Source organism: Mobula birostris, chromosome 10 (genome assembly GCF_030028105.1).
Source record: "Mobula birostris isolate sMobBir1 chromosome 10, sMobBir1.hap1, whole genome shotgun sequence".
Classification (NCBI taxonomy): Eukaryota; Metazoa; Chordata; class Chondrichthyes; order Myliobatiformes; family Myliobatidae; genus Mobula; species Mobula birostris.
In genome coordinates this window covers 75,373,522-75,386,014 of record NC_092379.1, presented here as the reverse complement: position 1 = coordinate 75,386,014, position 12,493 = coordinate 75,373,522, and the positions used below count along the sequence as shown (strand labels likewise).

Here is a 12,493-nt window from a genome sequence, read left to right as displayed (position 1 = left end):
CCTGTGGTTAAATGACTTTCTGCCCTTGATTTGAATGGAACTGGGAAATGCAAAATTCTGAGGCAAGAAGTTGGGATTTTAAAAGGATTTAAGATTTTTAATTTTAAAATAATCTTTAATCTTTCTGTTTTAACAGTTACTTAATTTGTATTTATTGTATTTACAAGTGATTTACGCATTTTTAAAAGGTTAGATAAACAGTAACTTGAACAAGATGTTTGTATCTAAATTTTGCGGTTGTTAATATTTCACCAATTGTCATATACATTATTCCTTCTATGTTACAACCACAGGGAGGATTTTGAGGTGTATTTGGATCGATTTATTGTGGTCACCAGAGTGTCAACAAACAGCTAAAAGAGCCCAAAGAGCCTTGCTTTTTTTTTGCAGTAGCCAGAAATTTATATGATACAGTGTTGGTGTAACCACTGGTTTGCATACTGCAGGATAGATTCCTCCCTTTCATCTTCCCCACCCGAATAGTAAAATCTTTACTGAAGCAAGAGAATCATTCCTACATCAAAGCAAAACACACTTATTATTTATTTTATATCTCTACTTGGAAAGGAGGCCTCATTGCACTCTGGTCTCCAAATGTCACCAAAAATGTCGCTCTGTACAAAGTGTATTAGACATTTGATTATCTCTTTTTATCCAGCCCAAGGCGGGAAGTAACTGCTTCTGACATCACCTTGCCTGCATGACCTTGTGCATTACCGATGCTGATGGCCTTGTGCTATCTTGTTAAAGCCTTCGTGGCTTGGTGATACCTAACAACAGGCTCTTTATTTTCAATTACCACATTCCTCATAGAGGCCTTCTAGCTTAGTTTGTGCTGTTCCTCAAGCCAGGTCTAACTTATTTTAAGGTAAAAATGTACTTCTGTCTTTTAACTATACTACTGTAATGCTATATGCAATTTCGCTTTTCAGACTAAATCTGAGCACTTCAAAGATGACATTTCATTTAGTCTTGCAACAGTTTGCAGCATTTTAGGCACCCCATTTTTAAAGGCTGCAACTCTCCTCAATCCCTGTGTTTTTGGCACACAAGCAGCAGTCTCATCTGGCCTGCTTTTGTCTCAGTTGACACCTATCTGCTGTTTTGCTCATTTAATGGATCAAAAACTAATTTTAATATGGCCCACTGTCACACTATGTTCAGTGAATAAAGATGTGTTTGCTGTATATAACTAGAAATCCTATCATCTCTAATTTTACAGCTATTTAGTGACTAAACATTGGTAACTTACAACAGAAAAACCTTGCTGATGAACTCAAAATTTGGTTGGTTAATGAAGGAACAGCAATTAACTCTGGACCTCAGAAGAAATCAGTTCTTCGTGTCTGAAAGATTTCAGGTGTCATTTTATGATGCAGATAGAATACGGGTGATAGAACAAAGTAGCACCTTGGCCATCAGTGGTAATGTGCTTTCTCGAATGTGAAATTGATGATAAGCCCTCTTCATGAACCCCTGTAGTCTGCATGTGGAACATTATTCTTGGGAAGTTGTCTGGTCAAGATAAGGGCAAGCTGCGATGTCCACTGGGGTTGTGACTCAGACTTAGTTTTTTTTAGGTTTTGGAGACAGCATGGGAAGGTATGCTTCAGGTAATGGTTTATAGACAGGAATAACAGTGGCAGAAGTCGGTGATAGGAGTTCAGATTGGAGTATTTTGCAGCCAAAGGCCAGTGATTCCCATTAATGGATGTTGGGCTATGGGCGAAAGCCAGCAAATCCACATTGTCAGTGACTGAGTTTGGCAGGCTCCTTGGATAAGACCTGGTGAGGGCCCCCCCCCCCCCCCCCCACCTCCAGCCAGTTGAGTAGGTTATGGGATGTAGGCAAGAGATGGTTCATGTAGACAAGAAACACAATGGCCAGTGATGCCCTCCCTCTCTTCCCCCTCACCCCCCTCCCTCAAGCCAGAGAGACTCCAGCTTGGAGATCTGTGTAGGTCAGGATTTTTAGTCCTGGAGTTCGGGGTCTGGGATTGAAGACTGAAGTTGGCAAGTCCAGCAGTCAGTGTTCAAAACCCCTGATTTGGCACGTCGAAAGTCAGAGACCCAATGTCTGTAAATCTACTGGAGGCCTGGAAGTGGGTTGTCCTGGGGTTGGAGGTCTGCTTGTGTGTGTGAATGGGTGAGAAGAAGGAAAGAGGCTTGTTTTGCTGTTGTGGTTTCGTTATCGTTTTGTTGCTGTTGTGTAGTTTTGCTGAACATTATGGGCAAGCTACGTTAGCCCCAGAATGTGTGGGAACACTTGTGGGGCGTCCCCAATACATCTTTTTAGGTTGTGTTGGTTGGTAATGCAAACAGCACATTTCACTGTATGTTTCAATGATAAGTCAATTTTAATCTGAATGAAAATATGGTGCATCTTGAACATGACTAAATGTTTTCTCTTGTGGGGTCCCAAATCTCCACAAAATACTCTTGCTCAAGGACCCCTTGCTAAATGGTATTAGTCCATGGCATAAAAAAAGGTTAGGAATCTGCTCTAGTTAGATTCTAATCAGTCTCTTCTACGAGTTAATTATTCAGATTCCTGTTTTGTCTTTTTTTTTAAAGAAGATTTCTTCTGCATGCCTGCCTTTAAAAATCAATGAATCACTGCCTCTTAGTCTGCTTTTTAGGTGAAGACTCTTGATATGGCTCTAGTCTGTAATATTAATAGTTGATCAGAAGGATGCACTTACTATAAATGCAGAGATCTGCAAGTTATAGGGGAATATCTCAATATCAATTCAGTGTGGCTTATTGAATATGCTTAGGTTGTACACTGTTAGCAAGAAGCACTCACTCAGTGCCAGTTCAAATAGAATAAAATGAGCAATATGCATAAAGAATGGACTTCAACCTTTCAATCTGTTTCTGCTTCCAAAGAAATAATCAAGATGATTCCAAACTATGGGATGGAACAAGCAATGCTCAATATTATAATAAGGCCATTTCTTGGATCTGTGTTTCAAATATTAATACTGTATTTTGAAATTATTCTGATTTTTCAAGCAGTCTATTGTAAATAACTTCTCTCTGCATTTTTGATGATTTGGCACTAAATGTATTGCAATTTTTTTCTGAAGTGACCTATAATTTCTGCTTCATTTAATATTGGTTGTCAGAAGCAAAAAGCAATATATTGATGTTGAAAATCTGAAAATAAAATCAGAAAATGCTTGATATATCCCTACTGAGACCATATCTATGGAGAGAGCAATAGAACAAACATAGGACAGTAACATTTCATCAATTCTATAGAAGATCACTGACTGCAAATCACAAACACAAGGAATTTTGCAGATGCTAGAAATTCAAAACAACACACTAATTGCTGGAGGAATTCAGTAGGTCAGGTAACACTTTTCAGGCTGAAACCCTTCAAGACTGGAAAGAAAGGAGAAAGATGCCAGAATAAAAGGTGAGGGGAAGGATAGCTGGAAGGTGATAGGTAAAGGGCTGGAGAGAAAGGAATCTGATAGTAGAGGAGAGTGGACCATACAAGAAAGGGAAGAAGGAGGAGCACCAGGTGGAGGTGATATCCAGGTGAAGATAAGCAAGATGCCAGAGTGGGGAATAGAGGAACAGGAAGAGGATGGGAAAAACTACTAGAAAGAGAAATCGATGTTCAAGTCATCAGGTTGGAGACTACCCAGATGGAGAGTGGCCTCATCTTGGCAGAAGAGGAGGCCGTGTACCAAAACATGGGAATGGGAATAGGAATTAAATAGTTGACCACTGGAAATTCTGCAGTTGGCAGATAGAGCAGAGGTGCTTGCAGAATGTTCCCCCAATTTACAATGAGTCGCATCGATGTAGAGGGGGCCGCATTGGAAGCACTGGATACAATAGATGACGCAACAGATTCATAAGTGAAGTGTTGCATCACCTGGAAGGACTGTGGGGCCCTGAATGGAGGTGAGGAAAGAGGTGAATGGGCAGGTGTACAACTTCTGCTTGCAGGGATCAGTGCTGGGAGGGAGACTATTGAGGTGGAGGAATAGACAAGGGATTCACAGAGGGAGCAATCCCTGTGTAAAATAGAGAATGGGAAAGGGAGCTAAAGATGTGTTTATGATGGTATCCCTTTGGATATGGCAGATGCTATGGAGAATGATGGAGAAATTGTTGAGGGTGAGAACCAGTTCTGCCAAAAAAAGGAGGGTGGTGGTGGAGGGGAACTGGTTGGTTCTCTTGTTGAGAAAGAAGCGGAGGACTTTAAGACCACCTTAATGGTGGACAGAAATATATAGAGACTAGACATCCCTGGTGAAAATGAGGCAGTCACTGCCAGGGAATTGAAGGTTGTTGATTTAGAGAACACGTGAAGAGTTGCAGGTGTAGGTGGGAAGGGGCTGAATCATAGGGATAGAATGGAGTTGAGGTATGAGGGCATGGATTCAGTGGGGCAGAAGCAGGCAGAGACGATGGGCCTACCCGGACAGTACATTTCCTCTAATTTTTACAGCTGTGCGGGCCAACCGTTGCTCTGAGCAGGAAATTTTTGCACAACCTGAAAACTGCGCGACACTTTATATGTTTATATGTTACAGAATTTCCTTCTGCATGGCGACAAAAGCTTTATGTGCAGGTGCATTTCAGTTACTGAGTGGCCAGGCACCCACACAGCTTAGACGGAACAGTGCCGGACACACACGTTTGTGGATCTTAGGTAGGAGGTAGAAGCGAGCAGTGCAGGGTAAGCAAACTGAGTTTGGTGGCCATGGATGAGTGTTCTCCAGAGTTGGTGTCGGAGACAATTTTCTGATGGTCTGGAGTGGGATCTTTTTCAAGACGTAGACATGAGGAGATATCTGAGCATTGCTGCCTGGCGTCGGCTAGGTAGCAGTCAGTTTGCCTCACTATAACAGCACCCCTTTGCGTATTTGATAGTAAGGTTGGGATTGGTGTGGAGAGAGTGGAGGGCAGTGCATTCAGAGGAGGTAAGGTTCACAGAGGAGTGAGGAGTGCTAAAGTTGAGCCAGTTGATGCCTGGTTTTCAATTAGAGATGAGAAGAACCAGGGCAGGCAGAAAGCCAGAGCGGGGTATCCAATGAAAGGAGGAGGACTGGAGATGGCAGAAGGGGTCATTGTTCCAGGATAGAGAACTCTTGCCAAAGAAGTGGGCTTCGAGAAGGGGGCTATGGCAGAAGAGTTTAGCCTCTAGTGGGTGCAGAACTTTGGTGCAGGCGAAGGGGACAAAGATAAGGTCCTTACTGAGGACAGAACATTCTGCCTCAGAGAGGAAGGTCGGATGAAATGGTGAAATGACAGGGATAACAGCTGGGAGGAGAGTTGGTGGCGCAGGGAAGGCACACAGGGTTGGTGTGTTCATTGAATTTGAGTGGGAGAAAGACAGAGGCTCCCATGACCCAGGAGGTGATGGTGGATCCTGAGATACCCAGGGTTGGAGAGTGGCAATAGGGAAAAGGAACCTGGGGTTTCAGCGGCAGCAAGGAAGGTTGAATACTGACCTCAAACGTTAACAATGTGCTCCCTTCTCTCCTCGCCCTCCCCACAAGCCTTGTCTAACACAGAACATTATCAGCGTTTCCTAAGTTTAGCAATGCAAGCTATGACTCTGGTTAGTAATGTATAGATTGAAAAATGTAAAATTGTCTCTCATAATAAGAAATGCCAGATGTGAAAAGTGCTTGGTTTAATTTCAGTATTCTCCATTTTGTTTACAGGATGTTAGCTGCAATGAGATTCAAATCCTTCCTCACCAAATGGAAAAGCTTCAGTCACTTAGGGAATTAAATATTAGAAGAAATCATCTGCAGGTATTACCTGAAGGTAAGAAATCACATCTGTATATATTACTTCTCTTTAAGAGGACATTTATGTATTGATCTGTTAGAGCTTTATTAATCTGTATATTGTAATTATCACTTTATTTTTCAGAATTGGCAGAACTTCCCCTCGTAAAATTAGACTTTTCCTGCAATAAAGTGACCAAAATACCCACCAGTTTTAGAAAGCTCAAATACCTTCAGGTTATAATATTAGATAACAACCCAATGCAATCTCCTCCAGCACAGGTGTGTATAATATGTGTTCAGGTTTGTCTAATATTAATTTGATAATGGAATAACCTTTTCATTGTATGGCACTTTAAATCCCATTCATTATTTAACAGAATGTGTGACTACTCATTCCTCAAAAATAACCTTAATTTTTTTTTGCAGATTTGTCTCAAAGGAAAAGTGCATATATTCAAATTCCTCAATATTCAATCATGTCGCATAGACAAGAAGCCAGATTCTTTGGATCTTCCCTCTTTGGATAAGAGAGCACATCCTCAAACCCTGACGGACAGGTTACTTTCACATTTAGTACAAAGTGGTAATTGTTGTATGTAAATTAAAAGTATTATGTACCTGACTTTTAAAGTAAAACTTGCCATTTTCTTAGGTTACCTTGCATGTGTAAACCAGAGTCCTCAACCAAATGAAAGTTGGTGGGTAGTTCTGAGAATGTAATACAATACCAATTAAGGGTTGAATTAATTTAAGCCAAATCAGTTTTATTTTGAACTGGACAATGGGGCGACCCATTGAGGCACCCTTTGAGAGAAGGGTAGTGCAGTCTGATGTGACCAGAATGAACATTAAATTTTCCTGAATGCTATTGGTATCGCTTTGCTTTGGAAACTGAAGTAGAAAACCTCAGTTTGTTAAAGAAGAACAACGCATAGCAAAGCAAATATAGCTTCTCCTCGTTTAACGAAGGACACTTTTGATGGCATCATTTCTGGTTTATCTGCCACCCTTGTGCCTCTCGTTATCATTCTGGAGATGTGCAGTCCTTTCATCCCCCGCCTCTTCAGCTGTTCTACTGTTTGTTGTTTGTCTCTGATCCTAGAGACGTGCATGTCCCTCCTCCTCTGTCTCTTCTTCTCTCATCTTTTTTAGTCCTGACTCTTTGATCCTGGAGTCGTGCAGCCCTGGCCTCATCCGATTCTTGTTCTCTCCCTCTCCTTACTGCTTCCTGACGATGCTTGGCGTCATCTCTTGACCGTAATGTCCCCCTTCCCTTTCCACGCGGCATAATTAGGCTGACCATTTTTTTTTTTTTTTTTTACCCTAATGCTGGATAGAAGACATGAAGCATTTAACACCAAAGGATGTTGATTATTCTTGATGATGTGGTTGGCGCTCTCCTAAATGGATGTGATATAGTTACCGCTGTCCTTCGACTGCAGCAAAGGGTTTTATGGCTGTCTCGAAGTATGTCATTACAATAAGATTTAATTATCTCTTATTGATGGATAGCAGCTAGATCTGTTCCCATCCTGCACATGCTGATGGTGATTAGCAGAATGTGACCCCTCGAAATAGAGCTGCCCTGCCCTTTTGCTCCGGTAGGTGTCGCTGCTGAGGCTGGCCGTGCACATGCGTCGGGCTGTCGCGGCCCGATTTCCATGATGGCCAATCGGCTTTCGGGTGAAAGCCAGCCTGTTGATTTTCGGTGAATGAGCAATTTTATACGAATATATAACTCTGAACTTTGCCTGCATTCTGTAAGTTAGTGCATTTTAATTCAATTTAGCCAAAAAAAATGCCACTGTAACGCACCGTTTGCTCTAATTGGAGGTCACAAACAGGCAGAGCGTGAGAGTTTAGTAGTATATAGATGATTTAAAAGGCTGTAAAGAGATGTTCTGTTTATATGGCTTAAACTGTTTAACAATAGTCATAAAATTTAGAAATCAAGATCATGAATGAAGATGATGCAACAATCCTACAGCATTAAATACTAGAAGCAATGAAGTGCACAAGTACTTTAAAATAATACGGTACAGTAGAAATTGAATATTTTGCCTTTCAGTTATCCTATCCATGAACATCATAACTAAGATCAGTATATATTGGATAGCCCCAGTTGTCCTATGCTATGGGAAGGCTTTCAGGAGCCACTTCATGTACAAGCAACACACATCAAAGTTGCTGGTGAACGCAGCAGGCCAGGCAGCATCTCTAGGAAGAGGTACAGTCGACGTTTCAGGCCGAGACCCTTCGTCAGGACTAACTGAAGGAAGAGTGAGCAAGAGATTTGAAAGTTGGAGGGGGAGGGGGAGATCCAAAATGATAGGAGAAGACAGGAGGGGGAGGGATGGAGCTAAGAGCTGGACAGGTGATTGGCAAAAGGGATATGAGAGGATCATGGGACAGGAGGTCTGGGAAGAAAGACGGGGGGGGGAGGGACCCAGAGGATGGGCAAGGGGTATATTCAGAGGGACAGAGGGAGAAAAAGGAGAGTGAGAGAAAGAATGTGTGTATAAAAATAAGTCACAGATGGGGTACGAGGGGGAGGTGGGGCATTAGCGGAAGTTAGAGAAGTCGATGTTCATGCCATCAGGTTGGAGGCTACCCAGACGGAATATAAGGTGTTGTTCCTCCAACCTGAGTGTGGCTTCATCTTTACAGTAGAGGAGGCCGTGGATAGACATGTCAGAATGGGATGTGGAATTAAAATGTGTGGCCACTGGGAGATCCTGCTTCTCTGGCGGACAGAGTGTAGGTGTTCAGCAAAGCGGTCTCCCAGTCTGCGTCGGGTCTCGCCAATATATAAAAGGCCACATCGGGAGCACCGGACGCAGTATATCACCCCAGCCGACTCACAGGTGAAGTGTCGCCTCACCTGGAAGGACTGTTTGGGGCCCTGAATGGTGGTAAGGGAGGAAGTGTAAGGGCATGTGTAGCACTTGTTCCGCTTACACGGATAAGTGCCAGGAGGGAGATCAGTGGGGAGGGATGGGAGGGACGAATGGACAAGGGAGTCGCGTAGGGAGCGATCCCTGCGGAAAGCGGGGGCGGGGGGAGGGAAAGATGTGCTTAGTGGGGGGATCCCGTTGGAGGTGGCGGAAGTTATGGAGAATAATATGTTGGACCCGGAGACTGGTGGGGTGGTAGGTGAGGACCAGGGGAACCCTATTCCTAGTGGGGTGGCAGGAGGATGGAGTGAGAGCAGATGTACGTGAAATTGGGGAAGTGTGTTTAAGAGCAGAGTTGATAGTGGAACAATCCATGTTCCATGCCTATTCTGGTATCTGTCCCCCACTTTTCCTTTGCTACATCGACGACTGCATTGGCGCTGCTTCCTGCACGCATGCAGAGCTCATTGACTTTATTAACTTTGCCTCCAACTTTCACACTGCCCTCAAGTTTACCTCGTCCATTTCCGACACCTCCCTCCCTTTTCTAGATCTTTCTGTCTCTGTCTCTGGAGACAGTTTATCCACTGATGTCTACTATAAGCCTACTGACTCTCACAGCTATCTGAACTATTTCTCTTCTCACCCTGTCTCTTGCAAAAACGTCATCCCCTTCTCACAATTCCTCCGTTTCCGCTGCATCTGCTCTCAGGATGAGGCTTTTCATTCTAGGACGAGGGAGATGTCCTCCTTTTTTAAAGAAAGGGGCTTCCCTTCCTCCACTATCAACTCTGCTCTTAAATGCATTTCCCCAATTTCACGTACATCTGCTCTCACTCCATCCTCCCGCCACCCCACTAGGAATAGGGTTCCTCTACAATATCGACCTTTGCCTAGTTCTTCAATATCTCAAATTTCAGAGCTGTGACTGAATGTACAAACCCCATTTCCAGAAAAGTTGAGATATTTTCCAAAATGCGATTAAAAACAAAAATCTGTGATATGTTAATTCACGTGAACCTTTATTTAACTGACGAAAGTACAAAGAAAAGATTTTCAATAGTTTTACTGACCAACTTAATTGTATTTCGTAAATATACACAAATTTAGAATTTGATGGCTGCAACACACTCAACTAAAGTTGGGACAGAGTTAAAATAAGATTGAAAAATGCACAGAATATTCAAGTAACACCGGTTTAGAATACTCCACATTAAGCAGGCTAATTGGTAGCAGGTGAAGTATCATGACTGGGTATAAAAGTAGCGTCCATCAAAGGCTCAGGCTTTGCAAGCAAGGACAAGTCGTGACTCACCCCTTTGTGCCAAAATTCGTGAGAGAATTGTTAGTCAGTTCAAAAGGAACATTTCTCAATGCAAGATTGCAGAGAATTTGGGTCTTTCAACATCTACAGTACATAATATTGTGAAAAGATTCAGAGAATTCAGAGACATCTCAGTGAGTAAAGGGCAAGGTCGGAAACCACTGTTGAATGTGCGTGATCTTCGAGCCCTCAGGCGGCACTGCCTAAGAAACCGTCATGCTACTGTGACAATTATAGCCACCTGGGCTCGGGAGTACTTCGGAAAACCATCGTCACTCAACACAGTCCGTCGCTGCATCCAGAAATGCAACTTGAAACTGTATTAAGCAAGGAGGAAGCCATACATCAACTCTATGCAGAAACGCTGGCGAGTTCTCTGGGCCCGAGCTCATCTCAGATGGACCGAAAGACTGTGGAACGGTGTGCTGTGGTCAGATGAGTCCTCATTTCAGCTAGTTTTCGGAAAAAACGGGCGTTGAGTTCTCCGTGCCAAAGATGAAAACAAACATCCAGATTGTTATCAGTGAAAGGTGCAAAAGCCAGCATCTGTGATGGTATGGGGGTGCATCAGTGTACGGCATAGGTGAGTTGCATGTATGTGAAGGTACCATTGACTCTGAGGTGTATATTAGGATTTTAGCGAGACATTTGTTGCCATCAAGGTGACATCTCTTCCCGGGATGTCCATGCTTATTTCAGCAGGACAATGCCAGACCACATTCTGCACGAGCTACAACAACGTGGCTTTGTAGACACAGAGTGCGTGTGCTGGACTGGCTTGCTGCCAGTCCAGATCTATCTCCTATTGAAAATGTATGGCGCATTATGAAGAGGAGAATCAGACAACGGAGACCACGGACTGTTGAGCAGCTGAAGTCTTATATCAAGCAAGAATGGACAAAATTTCCAATTGCAAATCTACTACAATTAGTATCCTCAGTTCCAAAACGATTAAAAAGCGTTATTAAAAGGAAAGGTGATGTAACACAATGGTAAACATGCCTCTGTCCCAACTTTTGTTGAGTGTGTTACAGCCATCAAATTCTAAATTTGTGTATGTTTACAAAATACATTTAAGTTGGTCAGTAAAACTATTGAAAATCTTTTCTTTGTGCTTTTGTCAGTCAAATAAAGGTTCACGTGAATTAACATATCACAGATTTTTGTTTTTATTCCATTTTGGAAAATATCCTAACTTTTCTGGAAATGGGGTTTGTATATGTAAACTTGGGGTGAGTTTTGTTCTTTTCTTCTGCTCTCCCACATCTTTACTTTGCATTCAGATTTAGTAAGGTGGGCTTTGACAGAATGATAAAGTATAATTGGGGGTTCAGACCCTTAGTTTTGCTTGGCTCCTAGGTCTTAGCATGATGCAATTTTTCACAGGGAGCAATCATAACACCCCAGATATTACAAAGTATAACACCTCATGTTGCTGCAGACATATGGAAAATCATTTTTGAACTTGCCTTACGTGGCACTTAATGGTAGAATGATAAATAATTTTTAAAAAGCCAGCACAGTGTACTTTGAGACAAAAACTTGCAGAGTCCATGCTTACTGTAATCTAAGTGGCATCACATGATGAGGGGAGGGGCAATGCAGAGCTTGCTCTGGCCACGGCCTTCAGGATCTTTTCATATCTGCTCCAAATTAGACCTTCCCATTTAGATGGTTTCAAAACTATTAAAAACCTGTCGCAACACACACAAAATACTGGAGGAAGTCAGCAAGTCCAACAGCATCTATGGACAGCAATAAACAGTTGACTTTTCAGGTGGAGACGCTCCAACAGGACTAATGTCTCGATGTTTATGAAAGTCTTTTATATCAAAAATTCAGCAGAGCCCATGAAAATTTATTCAATCCTTTAAAATAAGTTAAAATAATTAAACTTTAAACACATTTATAAACATGAACAAAAGAAGTCTTAATTTTAAAAGAAACCTTAGTTGCTTACAGGTCTAATTAAAATCTAACAGAGAAACATGCAGATGGATTGAGGAAGATGTCATCTAGAAATCTATATAACTTTGGTATATCCATATTGAAGTCGAGGTTTGAAGCAGTTGTAAACACCCTTTAAATTTTCACCTTTTGTGTGGAAATCCAACAGCTACTCTGGTAATAGCCAGTTTGCAGCAAAATGTGCATCAGTAAGTTAAAGTAACTCTCTTCAGGCTCAGAACAGTTGATCAGTGCAGAATTTGGAAAAGGGTTCATACTAGTTCTTAAGGATACATGGAATGGATTACATAGTGTCATTACTAAGTTAAAAGAATTGTTATTAACAAGTTTAGAATGTGTTAAAAGTATTTTTCCTTTACACTTAACATTCTGCAATTTATTCTGTCAATTTATTTTCCAGCATGGAAGATTTTTATCCAGTTAAAAACCATGGTCCTGATTCAGGCATTGGTAGTGATAATGGTGATAAGCGGTTGTCTACAACTGAAGTAAGTTACATTAAATTAGGTGTTTCTGCTATATTAGGTATTTCATCAACACTAT

General features: G+C 42.0%; 1 protein-coding gene across 3 annotated transcripts in view; it reads left to right on the top strand.

Moving 5' to 3' along the window:
* lrch2 (leucine-rich repeats and calponin homology (CH) domain containing 2) overlaps positions 1-12,493 on the top strand; it is a 174,886-nt gene that overhangs the window by 87,000 nt on the left and 75,393 nt on the right. For all 3 annotated transcript variants that reach the window (XM_072270489.1, XM_072270487.1, XM_072270488.1), the window contains 4 exons: positions 5,693-5,798; positions 5,907-6,043; positions 6,191-6,321; positions 12,351-12,438. In XM_072270489.1, coding sequence (XP_072126590.1) covers positions 5,693-5,798; positions 5,907-6,043; positions 6,191-6,321; positions 12,351-12,438 — 462 coding nt within the window. The remainder of the gene's footprint in view (positions 1-5,692; positions 5,799-5,906; positions 6,044-6,190; positions 6,322-12,350; positions 12,439-12,493) is intronic.